At 44.2% G+C, this 20,071-nt stretch overlaps 1 protein-coding gene across 2 annotated transcripts; it reads left to right on the plus strand.

Moving 5' to 3' along the window:
• The first annotated feature begins 9,428 nt into the window (after nucleotides 1-9,428).
• LOC127295231 (uncharacterized) lies at nucleotides 9,429-13,877 on the plus strand. 2 transcript variants are annotated; one of them, XM_051325143.2, is made up of 5 exons: nucleotides 9,429-9,715; nucleotides 10,942-11,130; nucleotides 11,637-11,678; nucleotides 12,515-12,832; nucleotides 13,510-13,877. In XM_051325143.2, exons 1-4 carry the CDS (start codon nucleotides 9,602-9,604, stop codon nucleotides 12,827-12,829), a joined length of 660 nt encoding a protein of 219 aa, XP_051181103.1. In that variant the 5' UTR covers nucleotides 9,429-9,601; the 3' UTR covers nucleotides 12,830-12,832; nucleotides 13,510-13,877. The 2 variants fall into 2 exon arrangements, with proteins under 2 accessions (XP_051181103.1, XP_051181102.1); XM_051325142.2 differs by having other exon boundaries at nucleotides 9,430-9,715; nucleotides 11,628-11,678.
• Nucleotides 13,878-20,071: the final 6,194 nt, after the last annotated feature.

Below are 20,071 nucleotides of genomic sequence, written 5' to 3' on the forward strand. Positions count from 1 at the left end.
TGTTCTCTTGTTTTCTGCAAACAATCATCTTCCACACTATACATCTAATCCTTTGTTACAGCAAGCCGGTGAGATTGACAACCTCGCTGTTTCGTTGGGGCAAAGTACTTGGTTTGTGTTGTGCAGGTTCCACGTTGGCGCCGGAATCCCTGGTGTTGCGCCGCACTACATCTCGCCGCCATCAACCTTCAACGTGCTTCTTGGCTCCTACTGGTTCGATAAACCTTGGTTTCATACTGAGGGAAAACTTGCCGCTGTACGCATCACACCTTCCTCTTGGGGTTCCCAACGGACGTGTGCTGTACACGCCATCACCGACGTCACTCGAAGCACGCGAAGGAAGAGAGGAAGCTGGCCGGCCCAGGACCCGGTCGACCGGATCCACGACCGGACCACCCGGTCCCAGGCCCGGTCAACCGGGCGCCAAACCGGATTTCCCTCGGTTTCAACCGGGCGTCGCACCGGGGCCAAACGGACGGAGAGTTGCGACATTTCCGGTTGGCGCCCGGTCACCAGCCCGGTTTGGACCGACCCCGCCGGTCCTAGGCCCGGTCTGACCGGCCCCAGGACCAGATCCGACAGGATTTATCCACCAAACTGCCTAAGTTATCCATTTATGTACATTTTCGTCCTGCTGGCCATGTAGGCCTATATAAGCACCCTGGACCCCTCCTTTACCCCTTAGACTTAATTTAAGCTTAAACACTACTTTGAGCTTTGTCTCCCTAGGGTTAGCATCCCTTTGTAATCAAGGCATCCTTGTTGGGGGATTTGGATATTTGTGAGTGAGATTCTAGTGCAACCCACTCTCTCTCCCTCACCGATCTCCGTCTCCAACACCAATCTCTCACCGGGAATTCAACCTTCGCGTCTCTTCCAGGTGATTCTATTGGCGTGGTCCATCGAGCCACGGGGGTAAGTATCGGGTGTATCGGGTTGGTGTGCGTGTGCTCTTCTCGAGATCTTATCGTGTTCTTCGCGTTCTTCACCTTCCCCGCCTTTTCCCCTTGGATTTTGGGTCAAATCGCGAGATTGGGCCAAACCCTAGATCTCAGATCTCATCAATCATATTCTCATGTATATGAGGAATAGTTCCAAGAAACGAAAGTACCTGATAGTTAAGTTGTTTGGCATGAGCTCGAGTGATTGGTCCTTGTATTTGTGTGGCTGTAGGTACAGCGGTTGTATCAATAGATGGGATGTCCTCATCACTCAATTCGGAGCTACCAATATTAAGATATTGATTTTACAAGATTGACAGGCCGGATATATATTTTGCTTGGCACCAGATAGTCCGGGGGGCGGAATATCTGACCCTTACTTAGACCGGATTATCTGGCCTCTGGTATTCCCCAATGGCTCGATTTTTTTTGGGGGGGTATAAATACCCCCTTCTTCCTCCTTGGGTTGTTACTTCTCTCACTCTCTCTCTCTCCTCCATTGTTGACCTTGAGAAGTTTCCTCTATCTCTCAATCCCTTCATGATTCTTACCCCTATTTGAGGGAAAAGATGGAGGAGATCTTGATCTACATTTCTACCAATCAAATCTCTCTCTTTGTGAGTGGAATCCTCTAGATCTTGATCTTGGAGTTCTTTGTGAATTCCCTTTGTTCTTCCTCTCTTCTTCCCTCACAAGGTTTTGTAGCTTTGGTGGAATTTGAGATTGAAGGATTTGCCATTGCATTTGGTGCATCGGTTTGAGCTCTCCACAGTGATTCGTGAAAGTGAAAGCAAGAAAGTTGTTACTCTTGGGTTCTTGGAACCCTAGACGAATTTGAGGTCTTTGTGGCAAGTTCTTGGGAGCCTCCAATTAAGTTGTGGATGTGTGCCCCAAGCTTTGTGTAAGGCCCGGTTTCCTCCTCGAAGGAAATCCCTTGGTGGAACCGTGACCTAGACCTTTGTGGCGACGGTCACCGAAGAATAAAGTGAGGCGCCTTCATGGCGCTCTGCGTGTGGTGTGACTACCGCATCTTGGGGTGAGACCTTTGTGGCGTTGGTGTGCATCGAGCAACCACACCTCAAGGTGAGGCCTCTTCTGGCGTTCGGGAGCACTAAGTCACCGCACCTCTCCAATGGAGATTAGCAGTCACAAGAGTGTGAACTTCGGGATAAACATCGTCTCCCGCGTGCCTCGATTATCTCTATACCCGAGCTATTTACTTATGCACTTTACTTTGTGATAGCTATCGTGCTTGAATTTATATATCTTGCTATCACATAATTGCTTATATTGCTTAGCATAAGTTGTGGGTACACATTGGTGGACCATAATATATAGGCTTTGAGCTTGACAAAGTAAACACTAGTTTTATTCCGCATTTATTAAGCTCATCTCGTAAAAGTTTTAAACCGCCTATTCACTCCTCCTCTAGGTGACATCCGTATCCTTTCACTTGGCGTAGCGCCTTGTGACAAAAATATCATATGTTAGAGTTGTGAAAATAGCCTCTTGCAAATTGCAAGGAAAGACAACGTACAAAGATCCTAAGGTGGATCTAATCCTTCTCCGGATCTCGCACCCAAAGCGAGAGCTTCATGCACTAAGCTGCCCGCTAGCTTAGGCTAAAATTGCATGGTTAAACAATCATGGTGGTATGGAATTCAGAGATTTAAAATTATTTAATCTGTCCTTGCTAGCTAGAAAGTAGGGATGGAGGCTCCTAGCAAAACCACGGTCTCATTTGAGCTCAAGCTCTAGAGACCGTTTTAGTTAAGCGCATTAGTAATGGAACACTCGGTGCTGCTAAGATAGGTGGATACCTTGTTTGTGTGATACTCGTCGTAGGACGTAGATTAGTTCATACGGACATGGCATCAATGGACTACAAAGTTGGTACGAGTACTACAAATTCCTCTCAAAAGAAGGGTCGAAGTGTGAAATCGCATGTTCTAGTCGACTAGTTCAACTAAAAGACCCATCTCATGGAGGAGGACTAGGCAATACATCTCCCCCCACATCTAGGCCGGTGGATCTTTTTTCCTTAGATTTCACACGGACCTTAGACGTGTATCCTTGGATTTTTTAGGAGACCAAATATTTATTTTAAATTCTGCGTTGGCTAGGATTTGAACCCAGAATCTTGTATATCCGGTACCATGTGGAATTGCAAGATCTAACCATTTCAACCAAAAGGCCGATCTGATGGAGAAAGACTATGCAATTATATTTAACACAAAAAGATTGGTTAGCACCGTATCATGTAATTGGCCCATATTCTAGCCCGACCCACAATCATGTTTTCTTGCCCCAACTCATTTGCCACTACAAGGTTTTGGCACAAGTTCTGCCCACTCCACATCAACATATAAGTGAAATGGAAATGTTCACTCCTAAAAATGTTATGTAAAAAATGGGCATGTGACAAAGGGTTAACCTTGTCAATGTCTATAATAATGAATTTGGATTTTTAGGAAGGAGAACACTGACGAATCAACAAACCGGTCAGCTAAACTAGGCAGCCGACGAAAAATATGATCAAGGGCTAAATTGCCGATATTGTATTACTCAAGATCTAGGGTTACAGAGTGTATCGTGTGGTTGAATCTGTCCCCCTTCGGTGGCTCCTCCTAGCCCTTATATAGTAGGCTAGGTCTTAGAGTTCACCTCGAGGTCATTTACTTGATGTATGTCGGTTTACCCGATCTGGACCTAACTTTCCTATTTTACATAGTATCTGGGCTTCAGCTTCATGTAGATTACTTCGTGGGCCTTCGCCTACTCCTTTCCGGACTTTGCATCAGGGATATTAATACTGAGTATCCGATATGGTGTACCCATGTCATCAAGCATGGCAACCCTGATTTGGTGGATATGTGTGTAGGTGTACCTATTTGTCAAAAAAATCAAAAAAGTGTAATTTCAAAGTTTCTAAAAATTTCAAATAATGCAGGGATGTATATATTACGATGATACTTGTATGTGTAAATTTTCAAGGAAAGATACGACCATATGTGGCCTACACAAAAAAGACAAAATGAAAATTTGTATTTCTTTGAATATCACAAATCTAATCATTATAGTATCATTTGGAAATTTTGTCATTTTTGTGTAGGCCACATACAATCGTTTTTTTCCATGAAAACGTACAAGAGTAATTATCAAGATAATACATATATGCAAAAAAAATCAATTTTTTTTAAATCTTTTACATAGCATTTTCCCAAATTTTAAATAAGCGGATGCGCCTACATCCATGTTCCATTAGGTATTTCCGCTCGTGTCGGCGCATCAGAACACGCGGGTTCCTATATACGATCATTTTGTACCGGCATGCTAATGCATGGCAGTTTTGAGGGAACACCACATTTTGTTTATGTCATAAGTTACAACTTCAAAGGAAATATCAGGTACTGAAGATTATTTTACTTACAATGTTTTTGGAGATATAATCTATTTTTTTACTGGTGTTTCATTCAAACAGTAATATCTTCCTCCTACTGGCCTCACATGGCTACAAATTCCTTTTCTCATATGAACGATGATTTGTTTAGTTTTCTTTCGAGGCATGGAGTAGAACCACACCTTCCCTTTTCATTAAAGAGTTTAGTAATTAGTATTAAGCTTATTACATCTTGGGAAACATATAGTGTTGAGACATGTATCAATCATCCACAAAAAATATATCTAACTTGTTTAATATGTCTTACAACATCATGTATTCAATCATTTTAAATCGATGCTAATAGTCATCCAGTGTGTCTTTGGATTCATGTAACTACAAAGAGACGAGAGGGACATGAATGGTGATATGAGAAATAACTATTTTAATCAATGAAAAGGATCACCAGAAAGACTAAAGATACCGACTTAGAAGCCTATTTCTAAATTGAGGAAGAAATAACCAGCCTCTATTGTTCAAGAGTTCAGATGAGTTTAGTTGGTGCCTCGATAACCAAATTGCATACAACATTGCCTATGGTTTAAAATTTGCGTTAACTTAAATTTGGTTATATCTAGACACTATTTAGAAGATGGAGGAGTAATTTTTTTTGCAGGATCTTTCGGAAATCACTTTGTGTCATAAGAAATAAATTTTGGCGATTGTGTATCCATTTCCGCTTTATACTATACCTAATACCTGACGTGCATTATGACAAACACAGGATATACGACAGAACTCATAAATTGAGTTATCTCTACTATTAAGAGCAAACTGGTGAATGCCTGGTGTCACATTTTCAGGATGGACAATAATACCCCCGCGGTTCTTTTCTCTCTTATCTCTTTATCCAACCGCAACACACTTCCCCTAAAGATTTGGGGCTGCTAGATATCCCTTCCTTGAATCAAGGGATTTGTTACATGGACACATTTCAAGATCAAAGATAGAAAAACTAAGCGTCTCAATTCTCTACTCCACCTCCAACATGTCATGAGATCCAAGCAAAAAATGATTTATGTCTATGTGAAGCACGCCATCTGCCTCGAGCTCCGCCATGAACGTCAAGCAGTTCCCCAATAATAATCGTCGATTACTACACCTCGCCAACGAAGCGCCGCCGGCCCCAACTACGCCCTTCGATGTCGTCCCGCACCGCCCTCCGCATCCACGCCGAATCCATCTGCCGTGGGCTCTATGCAAGGGCGCACGACTGCCCACCCCGCCTTCCTGCTCTTGACATCGACAGATCCCGACGCCTAGAACGGCGGTGACCTGCACTCGAGCGCCCGCCTGCTCATGGTCAGCAGCACCGGCCGCGTCGCCGGCTCCATGGCCACCATACTTTCCAAACTCCACCCCGACGTAAACATCCTCATCGGCGGCAGGAACAGGTAACTTCCACATCGGTGATTTCAGTTGCACCCTGTATGTTTGAAATGGGAGCCTTTAGTTTCAGGATATAAGTAAATTGATACATTTGAACGACCAATGCAAACACGTGTTGTTTATTTTTATCTGAAGTGTCGGGACATGTACTTGCTTTTAAATTAGCTAGCTTTGTGTTTGTTTGTGTTCTGATTTGCCTGGGGGAAAGGCGAATCTTTGATACAGAATTTCTGGAAAAAAGATACGACGGCTGGAGGAAGCACTACATGGTCAGTAATGCAAAAAAAAACACTGATACATCATTTCTGATTTATACTTCGGTTCCTATCTTTCATGCATTTATCAAGGCAAATTTGTGTGCAACCGTAGTTGATGGATGGTTTTCGGCTATTGATTTTTCCTGATACGCCATGACAAAAATATAACTGAATATATGCAGGTTTTATCTCCTTTGACACTTTTCATGTTTATCGATGTAACGGCTGATTGTCATGTCCGTCTATATAATGTTAGCATGAGTAAAATTCTTTATTACTTACTCAAATAAGAAGCAGATTTGAGTAAACGACATGGCCTCTATGTTGCATTACTCAAAACTTATCCTGGTTTTGTTCTGTTCGACATGAGGATCTAGGAAATGCAATTCATTGGTCGTACGATCCAATCTTTTGTATCCAGCTGACCTCAATCTCTCATGTATGTGCTCTATCTCTCCTTTCTTTCTACCGCCATCTATCTTTGTTTCCATATTATATTACGCCTTGTGGCCAAATATATTGAGAAGGTGTAATTTATTAGATATCAGCTTTGTGGCTTTGTACTGAGATAGTAGTTCGCCTGTCTGTCCCATGTTTCTATGCTATATAGCACTTTACAATGAAATCGGGGGCTTTGTCTGTTTTCTGTTTGTCTGATTTCATTTGCAATGAAATCGAGGGCTTTGCCCCTCAATTCAAAAAAAGAGCATTTTAGATTATTTTCTTTCATATTTTATCTCCTTTGACACTTTTCATGTTTACTGATGTAACGGCTGATTGTCATGTCCGTCTATATAATGTTAGCATGAGTAAAATTCTTTATTACTTACTCAAATAAGAAGCAGATTTGAGTAAACGACATGGCCTCTATGTTGCATTACTCAAAACTTATCCTGGTTTTGTTCTGTTCGACATGAGGATCTAGGAAATGCAATTCATTGGTCGACGATCCAATCTTTTGTATCCAGTGCCTCAATCTCTCATGTATGTGCTCTATCTCTCCTTTCTTTCTACTGCCATCTATCTTTGTTTCCATATTATATTACGCCTTGTGGCCAAATATATTGAGAAGGTGTAATTTATTAGATATCAGCTTTGTGGCTTTGTACTGAGATAGTAGTTCGCCTGTCTGTCCCATGTTTCTATGCTATATAGCACTTTACAATGAAATCGGGGGCTTTGTCTGTTTTCTGTTTGTCTGATTTCATTTGCAATGAAATCGAGGGCTTTGCCCCTCAATTCGAAAAAAGAGCATTTTACATTATTTTCTTTCATATTTGTATCAATAGTGCATCGAACAGATATTCAGTGTCTATGATTCATGCCATATAGCATTTACACTCATTTCCTTCTTCAGTCTATACTCTATGGTAAAGATGTAAATGACAGAGCATGTTCTTATCGGATATCCACGATCATCTCTAAATGAATGTGGATGGATCAGGATAACTATTGACATATTTCATTTATGATAGTCCCTCATACACCATGTCCTTGCACGTCTTCTGCTAGAGCTCTGCAGATGAGGTGAGTCACCAAAGACCCGATCGTGCAGGTGGCCACAATGTGTTTTAGTTTTACCGATTTCCATTGTATTGTAGGCGTTGATAAGAAAAAGCTGGAGAATGTATACAATGCGATCGTGGTTATGCTTAATGCATTTTTTAAATATCTTTTAGGCATGTAGTACCGTCGTGGAATGAAAATGTTTTGAGTCCTTGAGGATTGGCATGTCCAATTCGAATCTTATCCGTGATCTCGTAGGGTTTTACCTCCGGGTATTTAACTAGGGTCTTTTTTCCGGATCTTCTGGTGCCATTTGGATATAATTCATCCATGGATCGATATTGTGAAAATTATCACTTGGTGTGCATTACCAATTCACATTGTTTTCAGCTTGTTGTGAATTTCCAAATTGTTGTGAAAAGTGACCTTTGAATCTGCTAGGCACACCTGAACTCAACTATTGAAGTTTGAAGCACCAATTCCCTGACATTTGTTTTTCTCTAAACACTGACAAGATGAATATTCCTGCATGCTCAGCCATGTAGCAAAAAAAAACCTACTTTTTCATATTGTAAAGACTTAATTCTTGTTGTCTCGGATATCAATGGTTTTGTTGGTTGATGTCTATGGTTTTGTTAGTATTATCAGGAGGGTCAGTGGATTGATACTTCAAAAATAGGAACAGAGCTATTGTTATCAGCTCCTAAATTCTGATATTTTTTTGTTGGAGTTGCAACTAATCCATTCCAAAAGTTTCTACCACACTTCCTCTTGAACTGGTTAATTTGGTTTCTGTAGTGCACAACGTCATGGGGCTCAAGGTAACATTATCAAAGTACAATATTGCTATATTGGTGAAGTTCTGTTGTTCATGCAGTTCGTGCCCACATAGCTTGTTTAAACAAGAGAAATTTATACTATAGTTGCAGCTAGAATTGTGTAGATTTGACAGATGAAAATGAAAAAGGCGTCACATTATGAGGTCTGGAGAAGAGTATTTCTAGGCAGTCTTTCCCTTAGCGACGTGTCGGGCATGCTGAGCACCATGACCGCCGCCTCGACCGCCACGCAGAACTGCTGGGAGAGATGTTGTCGGGCATGCTGAGCACCATGGCCGCTGCCTCGACCCCATGCGAGAACACGCCGGGAGAGATGCAGGGAGCAGCTGGACGCGTGTCACGCCTCGGCTCACCACGCGTGTGTTGACCTTGGCCCACCCCTATTCGCCGGCCGCGCGTTGGCAGCCACAACGGCTTTTTTACCGCGAAGGTGCCCTGAAGGTGGGGCATCCGCGTGAGGCTGGAGGTCGTCATCGAAGAAGGGGATTGACCTTGCGGGAAGGAGATTGTCGTTTGAAATATTGAATTTTTGCGGGCATTTTGCAAAAAATTAGAAAGTTAACATCTACGCTTGGAATGACATGCAAGGTTAACAGTGAGTGAGAAGACGAGCACGACTATGTAAGATGAGCAAGTGACTCAAATGAACACTAAGCCGTTTCTAGGTACCATACATCATGTATTTCTAAGGTCGATGACCATATCAATTTTCCTCTCTAAGTTGTGGTACCACGGATGCATTTTACTCGAGAAGAAAAATTTCAAAACCGTGGCAACGCACGGGCATTCAACTAGTTTAAGATCAGTTATTGCAAAGCTTCCAAGCAGGCATGTTTGGTCATTTATTTAGATAAACATAACAGATGTCACCTCATTTTCTTTTCTGCGCAAGATTCTGGTTTATGTCACATGATACTTTCTCCATAACATAGGGATGTGGCTGCGCATCACACCTAGCTGACATCCTGTCCCTTGCTTACCCATCCCGTGGCTGTAACACGTTGGGTGCAGCAAGGACTACTCAACGAGACGGAGCACGCGACACGTTCTCGGCTGCGCGGCTCGCCTCTCTCATCATCACCCACCCAAACCAGTACACTGTCACTCCTCACGCCCGATCGACAAACACCAAAGACCTAGCTAGCTCGCCTCCCAACTCCGGCAGCCGCCACCCCCCCCTCCCGCACCAGCGACGCGGCCTCCATCCTCCCGCACGAGCGAGCTTCGGCAATGCCCCGGCAGCGGAAGAGTGGCGACCGGCGGATCGACGCCGCGATCGACCACTTCGTCCCGATGGGTTTCAAGAAGGTCGACATCCGCAACATCGTCAATAGCCTCCTCAAGGTTCACCTCCTCTCATCCTCCCTCGCATTTCTGCTTCTCCGCCGACCGCCCAGACACATAGAAACCGGCGACATCGTCAATTAGGCGGCGGTTTTCTTTTGGGCCCAGATGACTTTTTGCTGGGATATTTGTTTGCAGCTTGCAACTTGCAAGAGCATTTTTTTTTTTGCCGCGGTTTCACCGACCGATTTGGAAGTTTCTGCTAATTCGCCAGGAGTTGCTTGCATAGGTGCATTCTCGAGAACACGAAAAACAGTGTCTTCAGTAGCCCCGCACTCTACACAATTGCTTTGCAGTTCAGTATGTCTTTTTTTTGGGTAAAATTTCTCGAGCTGGAACAAAGCCTTTAATTACGCGCCACCAGAAATTACGTACCTTTGGAGGGCCCGGAAGATTCCAGAGTCTTCTCAAAATTTTGTTGCCTTCAGCATTTGAGCAAACCGCTGTATTTCTTCGTTGGTGTGCATCAGATTGCACATGATTTGCAAGGAGCATGTATGCTGATTTGACCATATATAGTCTCTGCATCCCATGCCCACGGGCCATGACCAATTTTCCCTAAGGGAATGTTGAGTACTGCCTCATTTGCGTCTATAGGCAGCAGATTGCTATTTACTTTGCCGATATCCTAACCATTCATTTCTGTATTCACAAGTTCAGCAACCCACGTAATATTTGTGCCTTCTCTTCTACAAGTGGGTTTTCTTCCTGGAATGGTTGGTATCCATCTATCTTCCCGGGTTTTCGTTGAACTCCCATCACATATTCTTTTTTTATCAGGCCTAGTTGTAGTGCAGTTCTTCCTTTCGAAATAGCCTGCCATACATGATAACTATTTCTCTTCATCTTTGCATTCTGACAGTCAGTATTGTGGAAATATTTACCAACCAGCACCGTAGCCTGCCATACATGATCTCTTCATGTTTGCATTCAGACATTCAGTTCTGTAGGTAGCCCTGGGTATTTTTCCTCAAGAGCCTCCTTAGCAATTTCTAAGATTTGCTTCATCTCCATTTTCACCTCCTCGCTGCTGTTTGGGCTGAAAAAATCCCTGATTTTTCCTTGTTAACCATTTGCCACGTTCCCTGATTGTAAACTTCAAGGATTTCTTGAAATCTTTCTGCTCCTTTCGTTGAAATCTGAGTAAAAACAATACAATCACCAGTGCTAATTCTTGTAATTATTTATTGTGGTGTCACTCTCATAATTTGGCCTTGTCTGTGTAGAATGTGTATGGGAACGATGGGTGGCCGTTCCTGGAGGAAAACTGTTACCACGTAGTGCAGGAAGCCCTCTTGGAGAAGCAGGAGGAGGAAGAGAAGCTGCAGCTGCAGGTACTTCAGAAGAAGCAGGAGCAGCAGCAGGAGGAGGAGGAGGAGCAGCAACAGCAGGATGATGAGGAGGAGGAAGCTCAGGTGAGCTCCCTATACTTGTACTTTCCTGTGCTTATCTTTGTAGATGTAATTGTTCAGTGTGTGACATTGACTATATACGCAAGGTTGTGTTGCTTTAGTTGGCAATGAGGCAACAATCCTACTGCCATCCCAAGCCAAAAAAAGAAATTCATGCTCAATATTACTTGCTAGATATAGGAGGAGCAAAACCTCAAGGCATTTAGTTTGAGGAACAGGTTGGTCCTAGGACATCAATCATAATCTTGTTTGGTGCTGAATATAGCAAACTTCTCCATCGTTGTACGGTTTCACATGACTAAATAATCAATAGAAAATGAGGAGTAAGTTGATGCTACTAATTATTTTGATGACATCATGATGGACAAGGCATCCTAGGATTGAGGCTCTCGCTTAGATCAAGCATGCCAATATTATATTATTTTTAACATGCTCTGTTTTGCGTTTCAGAGGTTGATGTGGATATAAACTAACTTGTTTTCTTCTTGTTATTTATGAAGCATGTGCAGGAGCAGCAGCAGGAGGAGTGGGAGGACGAAGATGAGGATCAGGTAAGCTCCCTATCCATTTACTTTCTTTTATCAATATTCCTGGGCCACTGATTGCTATTTGGGAAGCATGTGCAGGAGCAACATGTTTCTCAAACAAAGTACCTTCAAATTATGCCTCCCTACACCTATCATGTGATTGCATATTTGCACAGTTAGTGGGTATGATTTAACAAAGCTTTTGTTCCTGGCCGTTGATCGCTATTTTAGTGCCCTTGTATTGTTTTATGTGATATATGAAGTACCTTTTGTGATACTAGAATAACATGATAATATGGCATATGGAAAGCTTAAGTGGCTATTTGAATTATAGAATGGTTACTTGATCTTATATTTATGTTCACTGTTTCATTCTTTTTTTTTTCAACTAGGTTTGTGCAGCCATTATCTCTTAATTTTCTTGATCTTGTGGAGATCACTTGATACTACTTATCTGCTCTGTTGGTCTTGTGTAAAAAAAGTGCTTTACATGTAAAAGCATGTTTAATCATAAAAACAAGAATGACGCCAGCAGAAATAAGTGTATTGGTTGATGTCTTCTCTATTTTCTTTAAGGTGATATAATTGACTGATGAATTAGCATTTTGCCTTTTAGCATTGCACTATATAGTATTTTCTCACTTAGTCTTGTAAAGTTGTAATACAACTGCAACATTGTATCCACCAGTACTCTGTAAAACAATTTAGCTTGCACAAATTGCTGTTACTTGTGACAGTTTTGATTTTCCTCTAAACCAAGACCTTGGGATATTAATGTTTAGTTTATGTTTCTTATTCCCTCCAGCTACAAAGCTCATGCATATTGTCCAATTCTTATATGGGCTTGGTTTGTGATGCAGCAACAAGATGCAGCAATGGTGCCAGTTGTGCAGGTTCATAATGAGGAGCCATCTAACACTGTGTTAGCTGTTGAGCAAACAGAGGAAGTGATCATTGACCCACCTGCTCCTAAAGCATTGCCACATCTGGCAGCTGCAAGAAGTGGTCGCGCAAGGCGTCCCTGCTTTGGATGGATCAGTGAGTCTGACAGTGACTCGGACTATGAAGAATTTCTCGCAAGTCGACAACAGGTGGTGCATGTCCCAGCTGCAGGAGGAGACCTTGGTAAAAGGAAGCGGCTGACTAGATGGGATGTGAAGAAGGAAGCCACCTAACAGGTGATGCTTTTGATATTTGATCTTCCTTTGCTATGTTTAATTTGTATTAGTAGCAAAATTGCTAGAGTAGCCAGTAATTCATACTATACTTATTATTATGCTTTTTACCCAATGAAGATGCATGCTCTAGGGTTTATGTTTCATTGGTTAAGACATAAGAACACTAAAATATCATACGGATTGAACAGTGAAAGGAAAACTTGTATGGTATTAACAGGATGGTCAAATTAGAGATAGTTCAAGTTGTATTTTGGAAAACGTTTATGATGAAGTTGGGCAGGTATGCTTGGGAGTTGAGGGAGATAATTCAATGTACAAGCTCCATTTGTCTGTTGCATATGTTTGGACAATGAATGTGGTGCAGAGTGGAAGAGGGTGTGTAAAACTTGGCAACATAGGAGTATTCTTTTGTAGCTAAAAGGAGCGAGGCATATTATCCCAAATGTGCTGGTATGCATGATGACATTGGCTGAGGACGCAATCCACCCTGTTTTGATCCATTCAATATATTTCGTTCTATAGAAATAGAAGCTTAAGCGTCGCAGATATCCCTGCTTTACTAGTTTTACTTATTGCAACGATGCCACTAGCTTTGTTAATCTGCATGCTACCACTTTTGAAAAAAGTTGTCTCCATGATCGAAATGCTAACCATCATTCTCTTGTTGTGTCCGACAGGAGTCTGATAGAAGGCCACAGCAGGATGCGTGGACAAGTGACGTAATTCTCAGTAGCAGTATGATGCTAGTATTAGTATTATATTTGGAGAACTGAATTTGCAATGGTAGTGTTGCACTAGTAGTATATAAGTATGGAGTAGTGGCACTAGCTGGGTGTTGACCGTGGCGTGGACTTAATTTTCAGTATTAGTATAACACTAATATTATATATGTAATACTATGGAGACCTGAGCTCGCAATGGTAGTGCGAGACTAGTATATAAGTAAAACAAGCTTGGAGCAGACACTTGAACAAGTGCTGCTTCCATGAAGGATGTAAGAACAGCATGGGTACTGCTAATTATAATTAGTAGGTAATTGGACAGTGGTATCGTCATTGATGTTTGTGTAATCATGATCTGCTTGGCTTGTTTGAATATGTTAGTATAAACCGTTGTTTAGGTCTTATCTGTTGCTTGGCAGAGCTATTATCCTTTTGCAGGAGATGATGTGGCTTTTTTTTTCTAGGAACGGGCAATTGAACTGCAATCCGATTAGATAGAAAAGAGTTTTAATTACAGAAGACCTGCAACGACAAAAAGGCAAAAAGCCGCTAAGCTACATTCCCATCTCCGGGATCCTGGATGGCGATCATGTAACTTGGCTGCTGGTCTTCCCAGGAGCATATATGTTGCTGTTTTTTCGGTGTTTTTCTTACAAGGAACAAACTAACCAACCGATTAAATTTCGCTCAAGAAGATGCAGCAAGCCAGCAAGTACTGATCGAGCTTACTGAGTACTGCTACAGACGTTGCTAGTGTCGTAGTCTCCGAACCGGCACGTGAATAAATATATCAGCTAGTGGGATTCAGATTTTTGCAAGATGACAGACCTCGGTAGAGGGCAACTTTGGCTCACGGCTAACTTTACCACAATCAAGAGAGAGTAGTACAATTTAACGAAACGACTAAGACCATGCCACTTAGGAGTGTGGGAAGAGAGTTAATAGAAACAGCGTTTGAGCGTTGGCCTCCCACATGAATCATGTAGCACATGAGCCGACTTGTCGTGTTATGCTTACTTCAGCGTCTGCGTGGCTGGATGGCCCACCCCAATTTCATCCTACTGCTCATGAAGGATGGAATTGCTCTCCCCGATATCATTTTGATGTGAAAAGAAAGAGCGTGGCAAGCCATAAGAGCATCTCCACTCGTCTCCCCGACAAGGCCCTCGAGCGACGCTTTTTCCATCCGGACGGCGAAATTCGGCCCAGCCGCGCCCCCGGTTCCTCGTTTTCGTCCAGATTTGGCCCTTCATCCATCCGGTGAGCTCACGCCATCCCCGGTCCCCCGGGGATCTATCGGGGACTCCGGACGAGTGAAAAGCGGGGAAGGACCCGATCTGTCGGCGACTCGACACACGAACCCCACCGCCACCTCGCTCAAAATCTTCCCCACCCCTCGTATCTCTCTCGCCGCCGGCACCACCCCGCCGGCTTGTTGCCCAGATTCCGCCGTCCCTCCTTCTCCACCTGCCTATATTCCGCCGTCTTTCGACGAAGGCCTATCTGGCTGCTCCTCCGCCGGCCTGTTTTGCGACTTTGGCCTACTCCTCGTCGCTCGCGGCTCGGGTTGCCTCGACCACGCCCGTCAGGTGTTCGTCCATTTGCCTCGCCGGCCATGGACTCAGACGAAGAGGAGGAGCAGATGTTCGTCGAGCTTATGCGAGAAGAGATGGCAGCCGCCGCCCAACACCAGGAGCACATGATGATCCTCGGTTGCTTGTCAAGCATGTACGCCGGACTGGCAACTGGTCGACGTGGTGGGTCGGCACCAGGTCGCCGGAAGTGCAAGCCGAGACAACGAATGGAGGGCTACTGCATGTTGTACGCCGACTACTTCGCCGAAAATCCATTGCACGGTGAGAGTGTTTTCCGGCGTCGTTTCAGGATGAGCAGAAAGCTATTTCTGCAAATTGTGTATGCCATCCGAGACTTTGACCCCTACTTCAGATGCAAGGCGGATTGCACTGGTTTGGTTGGATTTTCGTCACTGCAGAAGTGCACAGTGGCTATGAGGATGCTGGCGTATGGAGCTCCCGGTGATGGTGCAGATGACTATCTTCGGATGGCGGAGTCCACCGCCCTTGATTGTTTCTACCGGTTCTGCAGGGCCTTCATAGCAGTGTTCAGGGACTTTTACTTGAGATCACCCACTGTCGAAGACACTCAGAGGATCCTTGCAACAAATGAAGCTAGGGGTTTTCCAGGGATGCTTGGAAGCATTGACTGCATGCATTGGAAATGGAAGAACTATCCGTTTGCGTGGCAGGGAATGTACAAGGGTCACAAAAACGGCTGCACTGTGATACTTGAAGCAGTGGCTACCCATGATCTCTGGATTTGGCACTCTTTCTTTGGTATGCCTGGATCCAACAATGACATCAACGTCCTAAACTGCTCCCCGATCTTTTCCAAGCTTGTTGAGGGTCATGCTCCCCCGGTGAACTATGTGATCAATGGTCGGCACTACAACAAAGGATACTACCTTGCAGACGGTATCTATCCAAAGTGGGCAACATTTGTGAAGACTATCTCGAAACCTAGCACCCCCAAACTTTGCGAGTTTGTGAAGAAACAAGAAGCTTGCCGAAAAGACGTCGAGCGTGCATTTGGTGTCCTCCAGCAGAGATTTGCTGTCGTCCGGTTCCCCGCTATGACTTGGTCCAAAGATCAGATGTGGGAGGTGATGAACTGCTGTGTGTGCCTACACAATATGATTATTGAAAATGAGCGAAAACATCCGGTTCCTCTGGCTGAGCAACAAGCACCATATGAGAGAGAGGGACCTCTTGCACAGCCTAATCACCAGGTGCCTCCATCATGGGCCGCCTTCATTGCTATGCGCCAGGAGATCCGAGACTCTACAATGCATCAACAGCTGCAAGATGATCTGGTGGAGCACATATGGACGTTCCGAGGCAACGCCAACGCCGACGCCAACTAGTGTGTCTTTATTTATTTGTTTCAAAACTTGTGAAATTGTGTGCTTCATTTGTTTCAGCACTTGTTAAACATTGTACTGATTTTCGTTCAATTTGTTTCAGCAATTTTCTGAATCTTGTTCGCCGAACTTGTTAAATTTTATGTCGAATTTGATTGAAATATGTCAAATGCCCCAAGTTGGGGGTGTCCTGCCGGGGGGACGGCTGGAACTTCGGCGCTCCCCAGGCCTAATTTTCCTCCAATCCGGACGAAACTTTCGCTGAATTTGGGCGTGGGGAGCGCCAACGAGTGGAGATGCTCTAAGTTGGGGTACGTTCCATCACTTGCCTAAGGTAATATGCTGGCCGGACCAAGGCTAGCCGTGATGTAACCTCAGGCTGCATTGGATAGTAGCCTAGGATGATGCCATAAAACGCGATATATTCGGTAAGCCAATGCGTATAAACAAGAGGCATGTGAAGAGAGCAATGACCATAGAGCATCATCGCCCAACGAGTTGAAGATCTTGCCCAACGATTGATCTGCAAACAAGGCCAAAAGGGAATGGCCGAATGGGTGAAAACTCACGGTCTTCTGCAGCCATTGGACATCTCACTTTATCCACGGGGATTTCATATATGGGTTACCGTGCCCGTCATCTACGGTAAAATTTATTCAATCTTTCTAAGCCGGAGTTGCGGATGAGTTTAGCATACCATCTACAAAACAACGGCCAAACCAACCACGTAAACCAGTTTGTGTGGAGACATATCACATGTGTTCCGTCCACACCTGCGCTTTCAAATGCTTCAAGTGGCTTGCTCTTGCAGAATTCTGGTACAACTCATCGTATCACTTTTGCAATCGGCACCTCTCCATTTGAAGCACTCTGCGACCATGGTTTGAATTGTACTAGGCTACAAGAACGCACCATCATGACTGAGGTCCCCCGACAACATCTTCATGGTGAGCGGTAGAGCATGAAAGACCAGTATGGCCGGTCACAAGCGCTCCAGCCATCAATCTGAACTAGGTGATTGGTTTTCTTCAAATTGTAACTTCATACACAGACGTCGGTGGCTTCTCGTGCCAATCATGATTTCTCTCTCTCTTTTGCTTCTATGACCCCTACCAAGTTGAAAAGTGAGTCATTGAAGTGACTTACAAGCTCAAGTTACGCGAGAAGTGCAGGATCCACCCAGTGATCCATGTTGCTCTCCTACATGCTAGCCTACCACGGTGCCAAACTGAAAGGATCGGGGGCGTGACTAGAGGGGGGTGAATGGTCGCTACTCAATTTTTATGTCTTTTTCCCGCGGTTCCTCCCACAAGAGGGAGTACGTCTGCGTTGAGGAGGTGTGGACCACAAGTGCAAGTGCTAACCCTCACCTTCTTCCTCGAGAAAACCCCACGAAGAAGCTTTCCCTTCTCCACTAACGAAGCCGATCGAGGCGGTGATTCCTTCACAAGGTTGGGGCGAGCTCCACAACACTAGAGGCTCCCAACACCCTATGGGGCTAGCACAACTCCAAGCTAGCCTCCATAGGAGCTCATCTCCAACAGATCCCACAATAGGAACCCTAACAACAAGATCCACAAAGGACTAGGTGGGATTGGTGAAATCTTTCTCGGTGGAACTATAGATCGGGGTCTCCTCCACCACTCCTCAAAGTTTGGGCATGATTGGTTGGATGGGGAGGGAGATCCTCAAGGTTTTGAGCTCAGCAACAATGGAGGAGAGAGAAGACTTGGGCCGAGCTGGGGAAGAAGACCCCTTTTATAGGGCCCTGATGCGTGCAGTTAACACACGTCCGTTGGGAACCCCAAGAGGAAGGTGTGATGCGTACAGTAGCAAGTTTTCCCTCGGTAAGAAACCAAGGTTTATCGAACCAGTAGGAGCCAAGAAGCACGTTGAAGGTTGATGGCGGCGAAATGTAGTGCGGCGCAACACCAGGGATTCTAGCGCCAACGTGGAACCTGCACAACACAATCAAAGTACTTTGCCCCAACGTAACAGTGAGGTTGTCAATCTCACCGGCTTGCTGAAAACAAAGGATTAACCGTATGGTGTGGAAGATGATGTTTGTTTGCGAAGAACAGTAAAGAACAAGTATTGCAGTAGATTGTATTTCAGATGTAAAGAATGGACCGGGGTCCACAGTTCACTAGTGGTGTCTCTCCCATAAGATAAATAGCATGTTGGGTGAACGAATTTCAGTTGGGCAATTGACAAATAAAGAAGGCATAACAATGCACATACATATATCATGATGAGTACTATGAGATTTAATCAGGGCATTACGACAAAGTACATAGACCGCTATCCAGCATGCATCTATGCCTAAATAGTCCACTTTCAGGTTATCATCCGAACCCCTTCCTGTATTAAGTTGCAAGCAACAGACAATTGCATTAAATATGGTGTGTAATGTAATCAACACAAATATCCTTAGACAAAGCATCGATGTTTTATCCCTAGTAGCAACATCACATCCACAATCTTAGAACTTTCTGTCACTGTCCCAGATTTAATGGAGGCATGAACCCACTATCGAGCATAAATACTCCCTCTTGGAGTTACAAGTATCAACTTGGCCAGAGCCTCTACTAGCAACGGAGAGCATGCAAGAACATAAACAACATATATGATAGATTGATAATCAACTTGACATAGTATTCAATATTCATTGGATCCCAACAAACACAACATGTAGCATTACAAATAGATGATCTTGATCATGATAGGCAGCTCACAAGATCTAATATGATAGCACAATGAGGAGAAGACAACCATCTAGCTACTGCTATGGACCCATAGTCCCGGGGTGAACTACTCACACATCGATCCGGAGTCGATCATGGCGATGAAGAGACCTCCGGGAGATGATTCCCCTCTCCGGCAGGGTGCCGGAAGTGATCTCCTGAATCCCCCGAGATGGGATTGGCGGCGGCGGCGTCTCTGGAAGGTTTTCCGTATCGTGGCTCTCGGTACAGAGGGTTACGCGACGAAGGCTTTAAGTAGGCGGAAGGGCGGAGTCGGAGGAGTCACGGGGGCCCCACACGCTAGGGCCGCGCGGGCCCCCTCTAGGCCGCGCCGCCCTAGTGTGGCGGCGCCCCGTGGCCCCACTTCGTTTCTCCCTCGGTCTTCTGGAAGCTTCGTGGAAAAATAAGCCCCTGGGCGTTGATTTCGTCCAATTCCGAGAATATTTCCTTTGTAGGATTTCTGAAACCAAAAACAGCAGAAACAAAGAATCGGCTCTTCGGCATCTCGTCAATAGGTTAGTGCCGGAAAATGCATAATAATGACATATAATGTGTATAAAACATGTGAGTATCATCATAAAAGTAGCATGGAACATAAGAAATTATAGATACGTTTGAGACGTATCAAGCATCCCCAAGCTTAGTTCCTACTCGCCCTCGAGTAGGTAAACGATAAGAAAGATAATTTCTGAAGTGACATGCTATCATAATCTTGATCAATACTATTGTAAAGCATATGAGATGAATGCAGCGATTCGAAGCAATGATGAAGACAATGAGTAAACAACTGAATCATATAGCAAAGACTTTTCATGAATAATACTTTCAAGACAAG

This window comes from Lolium perenne, chromosome 4 (assembly GCF_019359855.2).
Source record: "Lolium perenne isolate Kyuss_39 chromosome 4, Kyuss_2.0, whole genome shotgun sequence".
Classification (NCBI taxonomy): Eukaryota; Viridiplantae; Streptophyta; class Magnoliopsida; order Poales; family Poaceae; genus Lolium; species Lolium perenne.

Coding starts and splice junctions, on each gene's coding strand:
- LOC127295231 (XM_051325142.2), top strand. CDS start 9,602: ATGCCCCGGCAGCGGAAGAGTGGCGACCGGCGGATCGACGCCGCGATC. Junction 11,131..11,627: donor ATGAGGAGGAGGAAGCTCAG/GTGAGCTCCCTA, acceptor TTATTTATGAAG/CATGTGCAGGAGCAGCAGCA. Junction 11,679..12,514: donor AGGACGAAGATGAGGATCAG/GTAAGCTCCCTA, acceptor TTTGTGATGCAG/CAACAAGATGCAGCAATGGT.